Source organism: Mirounga angustirostris, unplaced genomic scaffold, assembly GCF_029215605.1.
Source record: "Mirounga angustirostris isolate CCGP_5_RB_7025 unplaced genomic scaffold, mMirAng1.0.hap1 SCAF_2, whole genome shotgun sequence".
Lineage (NCBI taxonomy): Eukaryota > Metazoa > Chordata > Mammalia > Carnivora > Phocidae > Mirounga > Mirounga angustirostris.
Window position 1 is genome coordinate 164,197,462 of NW_026991710.1, and position 14,038 is coordinate 164,211,499.

The window sequence follows — 14,038 nt, forward strand, 5'->3', positions numbered from 1 at the left end:
CCATGCGCCCCGAGAAAGGAAAAGGAGGATCCATGGCACAGATGTAGCAGCCCCATCTAGGTGAGGCCACTTCAGGCCCCAGGGAGCCTGCCGTTCTGCCGGCCTTACAGCTCAGCTCCTTTGGGTCATCCGTCCCCTCTGCCAGCCACCAACTGCTACTCCAGGGGCACAGTGTTCACATCTGGGCAGATGCCACCTCATCCGGCTGTGTGAGGGACAGATGCCGGGAAAGGAGACTTCCCAGGGCAGGCCCGCAACCGCTTGGCCCGGTGGGGCCCAGCCGGGGCTCTCTGGGCAGCCCCCACGTCCTGGCAGCTGTGGTGTGGGGAGCGGCCTCAGCCCCCCTTCCCTCCTGGCCGCTTTTGGTGGTGACTCACCTCTGGTTCCCAGGAACGCTGTTATTTTTGGCCCTGATGTTATTAAGGTTGTGCCCAGATTCCCTGCAAATCAGCAATTAAGGAACACAGCTCCCCCCCTCCCACCCTAGTGAAAACAATGTGAAAAACAGGGCCAGAGCCACGGGTCCCTGCAGACCCAGGGCTGGTTAGCACAGAAGGTCAGCGGCTCCCCCACAGTCCTCTGCCCGTGCAAGGCATGCTGCCCCCACGTGGGGGCTTCGTCTCCTCCTGGAGCCTCCTCCCGGCAGCCCCGCCTCTGGAAGACCACCCCCCCGCCCGCACCCCAAGCCCGCAGGCGGCCGAGGGGGAGAAGCGGCGGGCCGGCGCTCCCCTCGCCTCCCCGCGGCGCAGCTCTGTGAGGGGCTGGCCGGCCTGGCTCGCGGCCCTCGGGGGCCCTCGGCAGGGACTGCGCCGGCCGCGGCCTGGGGAGCGGGGCCGGGCGCGGGCGGGGGAGCAGGAGACGGCGAGGGCGCTGCCGTAATCTGCCAGCCCCAGGCGGGCGCCTCCCCTCCGCCCGCGCGCTGAGCTCCCCGGGGCCGCCCGATAGCTCGCCTCTGCCGCCGATAAGGCCGTCGGAGGGCCGCGCGCCGCGGCCGCCTGGCCCCAGACGGCCCGGGCCCGGCACAGGCGCGGCGCGTCCCGCAGCCCCAGCTGCTCCCACAGCGGACCGCGACGGACCACAGCGGACCCCCGGCGGGATCCTGGTGAGGGACCGGCATGCCCTTCCCGAGGGGCTTCCTCAAAGTGAGTGCTCGAGCAGCTGCTCGGAGGCGGGGTGCTCCGGAAGGGCGAGGAGCTGGCGAGGGCGGCGAGCAGCGCAGCTGTCTGTGGGCTCACCTGCGCGCACCCCCTGGGCTCCAGGCTTTGTAGTAGCGTCAGCACTCATTCGCTTGGGCGCTGAGGCGGCAGGTGGCCTCTGCCTGGCTCAATTAGTCCAGTTCATATGTTTTAAAGCCCGAGATCTGCCAAATTGAGTTCCACCTACCTGGTTCTCTGAATTATGTTCTATCTGCATTAGGGGTTGGGAAGAATAATCTTTGGATTATATCCCTTCTTTGGCCTATTGAGATTCTAGAAGCTTTCCTTTGAGTCTACAGAGCAGTGTGTATTTCAGGTGTGTTTTCACAGGCCAGTGGCCCTGAAAGAGAGTAAGGACACGTGAGAATTTGGGCTGCTCTGACAGGGGGCCTGGGTCAGCCTCATTGGGAAGGGGGCTTGCTTGTTTACTCAATGACCCACAAAAGTCAGTTACCTCATGGTCACACCTTCCCTGTTCTTGAAACACTGAACTTCGGATTTCTGTTGCTAATTTACTAGAGGGAGAAGAGCCTAAGAAAGAGGGGCAAAAGCTCCAGAGTGGCTCTGGGAGCTAGGGTCTGACGGATATTCTTTAAGTGGCAATAGAGCATCACAGGGGGTTACCCCACCCCACCCCCAATTCTCCTGTGATGATAGGACATATCACCATCTAGTAGCACCCCCGCTGGACTGTTTTTTTAAGTGTCCTGTGTCAGGGTGTGGTTGTTGGTTTAGGTGGGGGATTCAGAGGCCAGAGGTGGACCCCAGGCCACATGCCCAGAGGGACCCTAGTGTAGTCACCTGGGAGAGCACCCACCCTTCTAACCTGTGTAAAAGTGTGTGGGTACAAGGGAAACCATATGAAGTGGGAATTTCTTTTTAGTGGTTTCACATCTTCACAATTCGCCTTCCTGATGATTGATTTTCTTCCCTGGGAAGGGGAGGGTCTGTGCAGGAACCTGGGGACTCTGGCTTTGAGCCTCACCAGCAGCAAGCAGGAGCCAGGTTACGTGCAGCTGAGGCTTTTCCTTTCACTGGGCAACCCTAGGCCACGGTTTCAAACGGAGTCTTGGAGGCTGTTCGTAACAGACCTCAGAGCTCGGGGAGGAGACCGTGAGTGGTACAGGAGGCGCAAGAGCGTCTCCAGACCCAAAGACAACCCAACGTCTTGCAGGAATAAGGAATGGGTTATGACAAATGTTTAAAATGAACGTGATGACTTTCACCAACCAAATAGCCTCGGGAGAGCCGCATTTTGTGTGTGAGTTTCTTTCTGGCTACTGGTCTGTGCAGCTGAACAATGGAAACAGTAGAAAAGGAAGCACAACTATAGAAGGTTGTTTTTATAAGCAGTGTCGTATAAACTCAGCTGACCCTAGACTTCAGGGGCCAGTTACAATTAGTTTCTAAATCCAGGTTGTCACCCCTTCCCCCAAAATGATTTGGCCAGTGTCTTTGAAAAATCAGCTGACTTACTTTGAATTTAATCAAAGGGAAGCATATTGAGAAAGACTGTTGTTGTTGTTGTTGTTGTTGCCAAAAAAATAAAAGAGAGAAAGTAAGAAAGACGGCAAAGGCACTGAAAATCTTTGTCCTCAAGGTCTGTTCAAAGTTTAATAAACATTCATCAAGTACCTGCGTCTGTCAGGTCCTGTTGTAGGCACTGGGAATACAGGCAGGGAACAGAGCAGGCACAAATCCATGCCCTGCAGAGCTTACCCTCCAGCAGGGCAAGGAGACAGACTGGAAACAAAATAAATGAGTACTCATTTGCCGAAAGATGAGAAGTGCAGGGGGCGGGGAACATGCAAAGGGGCTAGGAAGCTTGGGGCATTCGCAGTGTCAATAAGGTGCTCAGAGAGAGCCTCAGTGAAGTTCACGTCGGCTGTTGTGTTTAAAACTTAGATTCCACGTGACTGTTAATAAGGATTACAATTTGATGTCAAGAATATTAAATAGGAGACTTTGTCGATTATGAGAAGCTACAGATTTTTCAGTTACATTCTCACTGTTGAGATGGATTACCCGTAGAATCCAAGAGAATTCGTGATACTTGGGGATGCAGTTATCCGTGTCAGGTTCTTAGGTATTGAGTTGGAGGCTTTTCTTTTCTGGCTGGCCCACCTGGTTCGATGACATTTTAATCAAGCCTCTGCTGTCTGTGTGGCTAGCATTTCTAATGTCAAACTGCTGATGATTGTATTTATCCATTATGATTTTGGGGAGAAACTTTTGTAAGATGGCCAGTTAAATGGGCACTGACAAATATGATGATCTTGGTTAGCAGCATTCTTAAAAATAAAGAATATTGTTTTTTGTACCTCCTTTAAAAAAAAATCAATTGAGCAAAGACTTGAAGGAGGTGGGAGAGGGAGCCATGTACAACTTTGGAGGAAACAGCACATGCAAATGTCCTGAGGCAGGTGTGAGTTGTGGGAAGAACCAGGAGACCAGTGTGGCTGGGGCAGAGGGAAGAGGGCAGAGTCCAAAAGCCTGCGGTCAGAGAGGTGGTAGGAGGGAGAATGGGGAGGGGGCAGGGGTACAGAACATCTAGGGTCTTGTATACTATTGTAAGAACATTATTTTTACCCTGAGAGAGACAAGAAGCATTACACGATCTGGGGATTAGACACATGGTATGATTTGACTTCTTCCTCTACTTCTGACTTCCTAATGCCTTTGAAACCAAACTCCCAGGAATGGGCTACCAAAACAAAAAACAAAAAACAAAAAAAACACCTACCAAAGTATGGCAACACTGTAATCACTGACCTCTAATGCATTTGTTCTTAGCCTTTTTTCCTCTGGGATACACAGGGCTGGTTGTTAACATAGTTCTGCATGATATATTTCATGGCCATACCTGGGTATTGATAATGCCCTTCTCCCTTACACTGTCCAATTTAATGAGAAAATAAATAGTGCCACAGATGCTCTTTACTTAAAAAATTGTCATGGGTAAAATTAAATAGAAAACAGAAGCCACTATACAATCACGACTCGTATGCAGTCCTGTAATGTGTAATCACAGCGGCTGATCCTTCGCTGCTTCCTTTGGACCTCCACATGGATAAAGCGGACTATGGTTCCGGAACACGAGCGGTCAGGAAAGCTTATCGGGTGTAAGCATGTGACGGCAGAGTTGCCACAGAGGGGGAGCCTTGCATCTGCTCTAAGTTTCAGAAAGTACAAATGGTCTTCCTACAGGGCATCTGGCCCTCCAGGACCCCTCCTTTACACACAACCACGGTGATTTTGTAGAAAGGCAAGTCTCACCATGTCACTCCCCAACTTCGAATCTTCAGTGACTTGGGGCACCTGGGTGGCTCAGTGCATTGATCGTCGGACTCGATTTCAGCTCAGGTTATGATATCAGGGCTGTGAGATCCAGCCCTGTGTCGTATTTGGGCTTCGTGCTCAGCGGGGAGTCTGCTGGAGATTCTCCCTCTCTCTCTGCTCCAACCCCCGCTTGCGCTCACTCTCTCTCTCATAAATATGTAAATCAATCTTCAGTGGCTTCACATTCTTTAGGATAGAATCCAGACTCCTTAACGAGACCCCTCCTGCCCTGGCTTGCCCATTTTTCCTGCCCTGCTTCCTACTCCTGGCTCCATGAGAATTGCTTCGGGCACACCAAACAGGCCGCACTTGGAAATTTTTATATTATATTTGTAAGCTCCACCTGGGGGGCCATGTGCTTGTCTCGTTCACTGTTGTATCCTAGGCACGTCGCATGGTGCCCGGCAAGTAGCAGGTGCTCATGAAATGTTGGTTTCGTTCATGAATGAACAACAGACTACTTGCAAAAACACCTCACGACTGGTTCCTGCTCACTAGTTTGGTCACAAACCTGCAATCAGAAATCACTGCCCTAGTGGTTTCTATGTTGACCTTTAAGATACTTTGCTGTTGGGATTTTTAAAAAATTCACAAAATAATTTCTCCTTCCTCAGAGCTCTCCTTGCACTTTCTTGGAACCTCCCTTAAGAGCCTTCTCATTGTCTCTCTCTTTACACTTATTTACACATCGGTCTCCTCCTCCAAGCCGGGGGTGGCAGGAGGAGAGCTGCAGCTCCGGCTGACTCACGTTTGAGTCACTCCTCCTATTTTCCCTGGCATCAACCACGGTCTTGAACGTGGGGCTGCACTTGTCCGAACCATGAGCATTGACTGACTGTTAGGAATATGTTGGGTCATTTATTTGGAAAATAAATCAACAGGCCCTGCGGGGAGGGGGTCGTCACAGCCTAAGGCCCCAGCTGGCCGAGCGACCCGCTTTCTCTGAGTTGCGCAGTGTGGACTGAGGCCCGTGTGACTCTGCTCAGGCCACATTCGAAGTTTGTCATCATTGTCTGACAGGCAGTGACAACCAATTAGAGATCTGGTGAGAAACAGAATCGTTTCCTCCCCTGCCTCCCGCTCACCCTTGACCACACCGTCCCTCTGCGGCTGGCTCTGAGTAGAGGCTGATTTATCTCCTGAATTTACTGTCACGGCTCAGGAAGGAAGGCACATTAAGGGCGGAAGCGGTCCCACAGCTCATGCGCCTGGCCAACCAGCTGCTGAAATCTGCTTGGAGTGGAAGGTGGGACGGGGACAGGGGCAGCCTATATTGCTAGAAGGGAGAACATGCTGAAGGGCAGATTAAGACCAACAAAACCATCAAACAGCCCCCGCTCTGCTACCCAGGGGCTGGAACCCAAGCTCCCTCCTGAGAAAGCTGCAGGCACCAGCTGTCTCTAGGAGACAGAAGGAGGCAGGGGGAAGCCTGTCTGGCCCTCCCCGGGACAATAGTGGTCAGAAAACTGCTCTGCCCTTTCCAGGAGTGGATTGTGAAGCATTATGTTGTAAGAGAGAGTACCTGGTTTCAATTTCTTTTGGGAAGCTCATGCCTAGAAAAGCTGAAAAGAAGCTGGCTTTGGTCCAGTCCTGTTCTCTGATGGCCCGGCCATCGATCAAGGGTGGTGATGATTTGCAGACAATGGAACAGGTTCCAGCTACTCGGAAAAGCCTTTCTGGGCCACACTCCCTTGCCCACTCTGGCAAGCTATCCTTCCAGTGGGGTGGGGTGGGGGGGTCATGGTATATACCTGTGGCTTTCCTTTTCTCCTAGGGAAGGGAGTGGCTAGGGGCAGGCTAATATTTCTGTCTAGTGGTGTGATCCAAAGGTACCAGTAGAATCCCCATCCTCCAAAATGATCACCCTGGGTCCAAAGTGAAGCCTGAAGTTACACCATTAGAGATTATTCCTTAGGTTCTTAAAGGGGTTTTGATCTCTAAACATACTTCTATTAAGTGCATACACTTAAGCCTTTATAATAGGATCTTGAATTGTACAGATGCAAGGAAATAATTCTTATTTGCATGGGATTAGTTGAGGATTTCAGCAAAAGCAAGGAGTGGGATTTAGGGCGGGTTCATGGAATAGGGGCACGGAGAGGGGTGAGATGCTGGCACAGAGGGGAGAAAGGAAAGAAAGGCCCGCTCTCTTGCCTAGGACAGTGGCTGGGCCTAAGATTCCTTCCTAGCTATTTATCTATCCCAAGATCTGGATCCCAGGCACACCTGTCACAATGTGGAATGTGCAAGTTGATGAGTGATGCTGGGCTGGAAGTGGCAATAGGGACTGGTGATGGAGTTGCCAGATTGTGAATACCCTTTTCATGCACACGCCGTGGGGTCAGCCCCGGAGCTGTCTGGGCTTCTTGGCTCCAGTGCCAGGGTTGATAAAACTGTGCCCTTCCACTAGACCTTTGCAAACACTGTGTGGAATTGATTGACCAGGCTGTTGGGCTCTCTCCCCAATAGAAATTGACAAGAGGCCAAAGGGGCGTTCCAGGCAAGGCTTTATTGGGGTCTGTGCTTGAGCAGGAGGGAGGCAACGGTGTCCTCAGGCTGACTCCCCGAGGCAAGGCCAGGAAGTTTCTTAAAGAAACTTAGGTGGGAGGGGCGCCTGGGTGGCTCAGTCAGTTGGGCATCTGACTCTTGGTTTCAGCTCAGGCCGTGATCTCATGGGTTGTGAGATCTAGCCCCGCATTGGGCTCCACGCTCAGTGGGGAATCTGCTTCAGGATTCTTTCCCCCGTACCCCCCCCACCCCAGCTCACACTCACTCTCAAAAATGGATAAATAAATCTTTTTTTTTTTTTTTTAAAGAAACTTAGGTGGGAAAAGGATGATGTTTAAGCATGGAAAGGTGAGGTTTTTCTTGGCGCTTGTGACTTTAGAGAGCATGCTTTTCCATAGGGTGCATCTCATTAGCATGTGAAATCTGCATCCCTGCACGTGACTTTTAGCATTTAAATGAGGGAAAGGTAACTTGAAGGTAGTCCTGGCGGTCACTGTGCACACGCTAAGGCCAGCGTGGGGGTCCGTCTGCTGCAGGCTGGTTTGGTCTGGATCTCACCAGTTCTTTCAGGCAGCTGGCTCCCTCCTTTAAGTTGATGTCCTGTTTTCTGCATTCCTGTGAGATATATTGCTCAAGAAACACAGACTCATGAGTTTTCTTTTAGGGAGTTTTTCCTTTATGGTACAGTTGCTTCGCATTAGGGCTTTGGGACGGGCCCCGAGAACAATATAGTTTTACAGTATATCAAGTATAGCATTTTCTTTACATACTTTGTCTTAATGTGATGTTGAAATCACCCGACAATCTAGGTATTATTACTGTCACTTTTCTGATGAGGAAACAGAGGCTGAGCAGCGAATTAACTGGTCCAAGTTCCACAGCTGGGTTGCCGACTGCTGTCTGTCCCCTGACTCTCTATAGATGGTTGCTGGCAGGTGTGCATCTTCCTCACCTCAAGGACCGGTCACACTGAAATTATTACTTTACGTGCCTGACTCCCCTAGTCTGCCTTCCCAGTGCCCAAACTGCGTAGTGTGGGTGAACTCACCCAAGCAACATTGAAGGCCTGTGGGATCTGCAGCCAGACCACTTGGGTTTCAATCCACTTTCTAGCTGGTGCCCTTGAGCCAACTGTAGACCCTCCCCATACCTCCGCTTCCTCATCTGTAAACTGGAGGCAATAGTGGTTGTCCTAGGGTTGCGGTGAGGAGTACACGAGAGAGAGCCTGGAGTATCAGCAAATATTTGTTTTATATATATATATATGTATATACATATACATATATATATTTCGCATCACAAGTTCTTCTGTGGATCAGTAGCTCTCAATATGCTAAGAACTTTGGAAATTTAAAAAATACCTTCCTACCTTCAACATAACTTCAGGTCAACAGAGTTTACTGAGTAGGAAACAAGGGTAAATGACCCTCAGGAAGGGGTGAGTGCTCATTAGTAGGAGGCTGGAATGGGGAAGAATTAATTCTGCTTGTCAGTTGAACGAGGGGGTTTGTCAGGGAAACTTCGTAGAGGAAGAGAACTCTGAATGGCCTTGAAGAATCCGTAGAATTTCTCAAATCAGGGACTGGGAGGAGGCCGGCTGCAGAGAAAGCATGATCAAACATATGGAAGGCATAGAAGTGCCTCGTGTGTCTGGGAAAGGTGCATGGTCCAGGCGTTCAGGGACTGGTGGGTGGTGTGCAGGTGGGTGGTGGGAGAGGAGGATGAAGAGGTGGGCAGAGGCTAGACTGTGAGTTTCCGAACATCAGCCTAAGATTGTGAACTTGATTCTGCAGACGTTGGAGATCCAGCAAAAGCTTTGGAGCAGGAAAGTGTCATGCTCAGAATGCTCACTGTGGCAGGGTTGAGGAAGAGGGGTCATTGGAGTGGCAGGGAGTGGAAATCAGTTAGGGAAACACTGCCGATCTCCAGGTGAGCATTGATGACATCCTAATTAAGGGGAGTGGCAGGCAATTAACAGTACTTAGTAACTGCTATGTATCAGTCACGGCGCTGTGTATTTACACACCTCAACTCATGTGATGCTCACAGCAGACACCCATGTTACAGATGAGAAAACTGAGTCTTGTTGCAGTCAGGAAACGTGAAGAAATCAGGTTGTTGTCTGGGGGTGTCGACAGGCTTCTCATAGGGGTGCTCCATGGTCGGGGGACTAGTCCTCAGCGTGTAGGCCAGATAACTTGATTTGGAGGTGCCATCAGAACAGCAGGTTTGGGAACTGACTTACCGCCAATCTGACTCACCAGAGTCTGGTGTTGACACCAGCCCGCCAACTTCACAACGAGAGGTATGACTTCTCTGGCCATCTGGTGCTCTTGTGCCCTCACTCACTTGTGTTCTCTGGTCAGTGGATTCCAGCCCATTAAGAAAATCTAACTGGCAAGTCAGTTATAACTGTGTTCTGGAAAGCATGCAATCAGAGAAACGGGGGCGCGGGGGGCGGGGAGTAATCTTGAAGAATATGTCATCAAGACTGATGAACCATTCATGCCCCACAGCCGAGAGCGTCATGTTTGTTATAAATTGCTGATTAAACAACATTGGAATAGAAAATGAGTCTCGTTGCCTATGTGATGCCAATCTGATTGGAAGCAGCTGCCTGAAATGCTGTGTTCAGAAAGATTCTGAAGCCACTTTTAGGCTGATGGGCAAGACTTTGTGATAAATTAGCAGCCTCTGCCAGGGCGCCAGGTGGGGGAGGGCGGCTGTATTGGTGGGAGTGTTATCGGAGCCATTTCTGGACAGTATTGTTTTTCTTCCCCCCAATGGAGCCGAATCAGATGAACCATGTTCTAAGAGTTATTTATTTGAGAGACACCCAGTCTTTCAAGGAGACTTCTGAAGCTAACTCGTGTTCTGCATTATGTGCTGATTTTGCTGGCTATCCCTCAGAAGGTATTATAACACCACCGATTAGAAAGCTCCTTATCTCTGCTAGCCATCACTCTCAGGTTCCTGGGGGTCAGGTTCAGGTCAGAGTCTACATCCAGACCGACACCTGTAGGAGCGCAGAGCCCAGCTGCCCCCCTCACACTGAAGCAAAGGGCATTGTTGGTCTTGTCTTTGCCTAATGAGTGTGAATTGCCAGTCGGTATCACCTGCTGGAATGGAGCTTTCCAACCCAACCTCTCCAGGCTTTTGATAGAATCACCAACAAACCAGGACCGTTGGTCCCCAGGCTGGGCCTGCCCGTCCACCCCTATCTCTCTGCACCAATCCAAACACCACCCATCCCTCAAGCTGGAGAAGGTCCGCTGTCCTCTGCAGATTTCAGAGCTCCCTCCATCCTCGGAGCCCCGTAAGCCCATGGCACTCATCTAGCCCTTGGCCCATCTCTGCTTCAGGATGTCTCATACAAAATAAATACTGTGGAGCTTAAAAAAAAAAAAGAATGACCATTGAACTCTGACTCCGGTGTGTGTGTTGAAACTCGAAAATGTGGCAAGGTGGTTGCTCTGAATGATTGGTTAAATGGAACCTGCTCCAGCACTACCTTTATTCTTCTTATGAAATCCTCATAGAAACTACCTTTTATTAGAATTGGTCTTTCTCGGATTTGGTTAAAACACATTTGCAGGTAGAGTGATGAACTGACTGGTGGGGAGCTTTGGATTTTTGGTCTCCATCTAAATTGTCTTCTTTTGGGGTTTTGAAAAATTACTTGTGAAGGTCCTTGTTTCTCCACCTGGAAAATGCAGATAATAGCACTTGACATTGACAACCGCAGGAGTTTGTTGTCAGGTGCTGAGTTAGTATTAGCAGGTTGTTCTGAATGTCTCAGGCACACAGTGATATTTAAATGGGTGCCCCAGGGGGCGCCTGGGAGGCTCACTCATTAAGCGGCTGACTTTGGCTGGGGTCATGATCTCAGGGTCCTGGGATCAAGCCCCGCATTGGGCTGTCTGCTCAGCAAGGAGTCTGCTTGTCTCTCTCTCTCTCTCTGCCTGCCCCTCCCCTTGCTTGTATCCTTTCTCTCTCTCGTGTAAATAAAATCTCTTTAAAAATAAAAAAAATGGGTGCTCTAGGATTAGGACAACTGTACTAAACCCTCTTTCCCTACTCCATTCATTTGCAACATAGCTGTCAGTAACTTTGTTCCTAGCCTTTGAATAGATGAGATATTTGGAGCAAGAAGTGCCTGGTGCAGCTTTAAGTTCTTGAGTAAGTCTTTGTTTGCATCTAATTTTATGTCACAATAAAAGTGCGCCCCCCTTTGGGACGTTGCTGATAACTGAACTGGGCAGTGGCGTGGCGGGGGGTGGCGGGCTCTGTCTTCAGGGTCTCCATGGTTTAGCACGCCCCCAGGCAGCTCTTTCCAGGCCCGGGGGCAGCAGGAGGGCTGCCTGAAGACGGCCTTCTACCATGCCTTTCACACGTGGAGGCCTTCCTCTGAAATGTTCTTAATTCCCTTATCCCCATCATGACTTGCTCTCACTCCTGTTCCTTCAGAGTCGTACTCCAGAGCATTTTCCAAGCTGATGAGTAATGACTGAGCTCCCGAGAGGGGCAGGGTCCTGTGGGGGTGCTGACGTGAAGTGCCCTGTGGTGGCTGCCCTTCAAGCCCCCTCAGCCTGGAAGGGGCGTGAGGCGCGAACACAAACCACTCTGATCCCAAAGAAGAAAGGAATCCATTGCAAGGGACATTGCAAGCAGAGGAAATCAAGGGAAGGTCCATGAAGATAGGGCCTCCAGGTTGGCTGTAAGGGATGGCTTTGTTGCAGATAGTCGAGAATGGAGGAAGCTGGACGGTCCACCTTGGGGAAAAACCCTGAGTGGTCAGTGCGTGTTCATGTTAACTTGTGTAGGGAAAAAAGAAGGGTATGAGATCAGGTTGGAAAGTGAGCTGGAAAGTAGATAAAGAAGGACCTGGGAATGACCTGCCAGGGTATTCAAAGGACCGGAAAGCAGTGGGGAGCTGCTGAGTCACCAGGTGAGGACTGAAGTGCCTGGCTCAGGTGCTCGCGTTAAAATGGAAAGCAGTGCATGGATGGGAGAGAACAAACTAAGAAAAAGACAACGAAAGAGTCTCACTAACACCTCTTGAGCCCTGTGCCAGGCCCTGTTCTAAGAACCCTACGAGTATTCCCTCGTTTCATCCCTGGGGTGGCTCTACAAAGTCAGTGCATGTCACAGCTCAGGAAACTGAGGCACAGGGAGATTCTAATTTGCTCAAGGCCATGTAGTCAGGAGGTGTTGGAACTGTGATATGAAGCCAGGAAAGCTGGGCCCAGAGTCCGACTCCTTAACCTGTACCTTATTCTGCTGTCATCTGAGTGGTAGAAGCAGGAGACTCGGGAAGAGAAGCAGGGGCTGGCCTCTCTCCTCCCTGACCACGTGGTGGCATTTCATGTGAGACTCCTGGGAGCCCACTCCCCAGATGCTGGCTCTGTGGTGGGATCCTGGCAGACCGCCTTTTGAATCCTTCATATCATACCACTCTGCCCAGGGACGCCTGGGTGGCTCAGTCGCTTAAGTGTCTTCCTTCGGCTCAGATCATGATCCCAGAGTCCTGGGATCGAGCCCTGCATCAGGCTTCCCGCTCAGTGGGGAGCCTGCTTCTCCCTCTCCCTCTGCCATTCCCCCTGCTTGTGCTCGCTCTCTCAGTCTCTCTCTCTCTGACAAATAAATAAATAAAATCTTAAAAAAAAAAAAAGATGCATACCACTCTGCCCATTCCTTCAGCAAAGCCTCTTTGGACTCACCACGGACAGGTTCTCCCCCATACTTTAAAACATGAAGTAGAACCGCCTCAGTAAGTGTGTAGACATCTGAACCCCCAACACAGATGTGTAACAGGATGTTCACTTAATTTGCAAAAACTTCACCACGGGGTTTTTTTTAAGTAGCTAGCTCTCAAGTGCATTGGAAAATTATTTTATATATAAAAACTTTCATTGAAGGCAACAAAATGTTTTGCCTAGATCCATATACACCACACATGGTAAAAGTATTTCAGAATGTTTCCAGTTTCCTCCTTGCCTTTTGTATTTCTCAGTGAATTTAATGACAAATATCAATCACCTAAAAAAAAAAAAATGTGGTAGCTGGTAGCTTGAATTGTATTATAAAACTTACCAAAGAGGTGAAAATGTAATATACCAAAGTTCACATGTACAAAACAGGAAAATTATGGAACTGGCTACTTTTTTTATTTTTATTTTTTAATTAAAAAAAAAATTTTTTTTAAAGATTTTATTTATTTATTTGAGAGAGAGAGAGCATGAGAGGTGGGAGGGTCGGGAGGGTCAGAGGGAGAAGCAGACTCCCTGCCGAACAGGGAGCCCGATGCGGGACTCATCCAGGGACTCCAGGATCATGACCTGAGCCGAAGGCAGTCGCTTAACCAACTGAGCCACCCAGGCGCCCTGGCTACTTTTTTTAAAAGATTTTATTTATTTATTTGAGAGAGAGAGAGAGAACGAGCAGTTGGGAGGGTCAGAGGGAGAGAGGGAGAAGCAGACTCCCTGCTGAGAAGGAAGCCTGATTCGGGGCTCGATCCCAGGACCCAGAGATCATGACCTGAGCTGAAGGCAGATGCCTAACCGACTGAGCCACCCAGGATCCCCTGGAACTGTCTAATTATATCCCAAAAAAGTGTATTGCTTTAAGAAGAAATTCACTAAATAGTTAGCTATTGCATTGAAGTTCTTCATGGAGTGAAGAAGAGTAGGGCAGAAAAATAGGATGTCTGTAGAGCTGAGCTAGCTGGAGATCAGTGTGAAAATGACCAGCCCCTCCTGCCCTGTGTTGTGTGGGGAAATACAGAGTTTTAGAGTCAAGCACTGGGAAACAGTGGCTTCCACCCGCTGGTCAGGTTTCTCCAAGACCGCTCAGAGCTCTCCCATGTCCCATGCTCCCTTGCTCTGAGAATCTCTGAGGATAGAGTTTGTGTCTCCCACACTTCCTAGCCCCGTGCACCCTTCGGGGTAGGGTGGGTGACAGTGCACAGGGCTGGTGGTCCCGGGAACATACTTTGG

The 14,038-nt window shown here is 50.0% G+C and overlaps 1 protein-coding gene across 1 annotated transcript in view; it reads left to right on the plus strand.

Moving 5' to 3' along the window:
- The first annotated feature begins 537 nt into the window (after nucleotides 1–537).
- The window catches only part of ANK1 (ankyrin 1), a 127,105-nt gene continuing 113,604 nt past the window's right edge, over nucleotides 538–14,038 (plus strand). Inside the window, exon 1 of the mRNA XM_064585501.1 lies at nucleotides 538–1,142. Coding sequence (XP_064441571.1) covers nucleotides 1,116–1,142 — 27 coding nt within the window. The 5' untranslated portion in view covers nucleotides 538–1,115. The remainder of the gene's footprint in view (nucleotides 1,143–14,038) is intronic.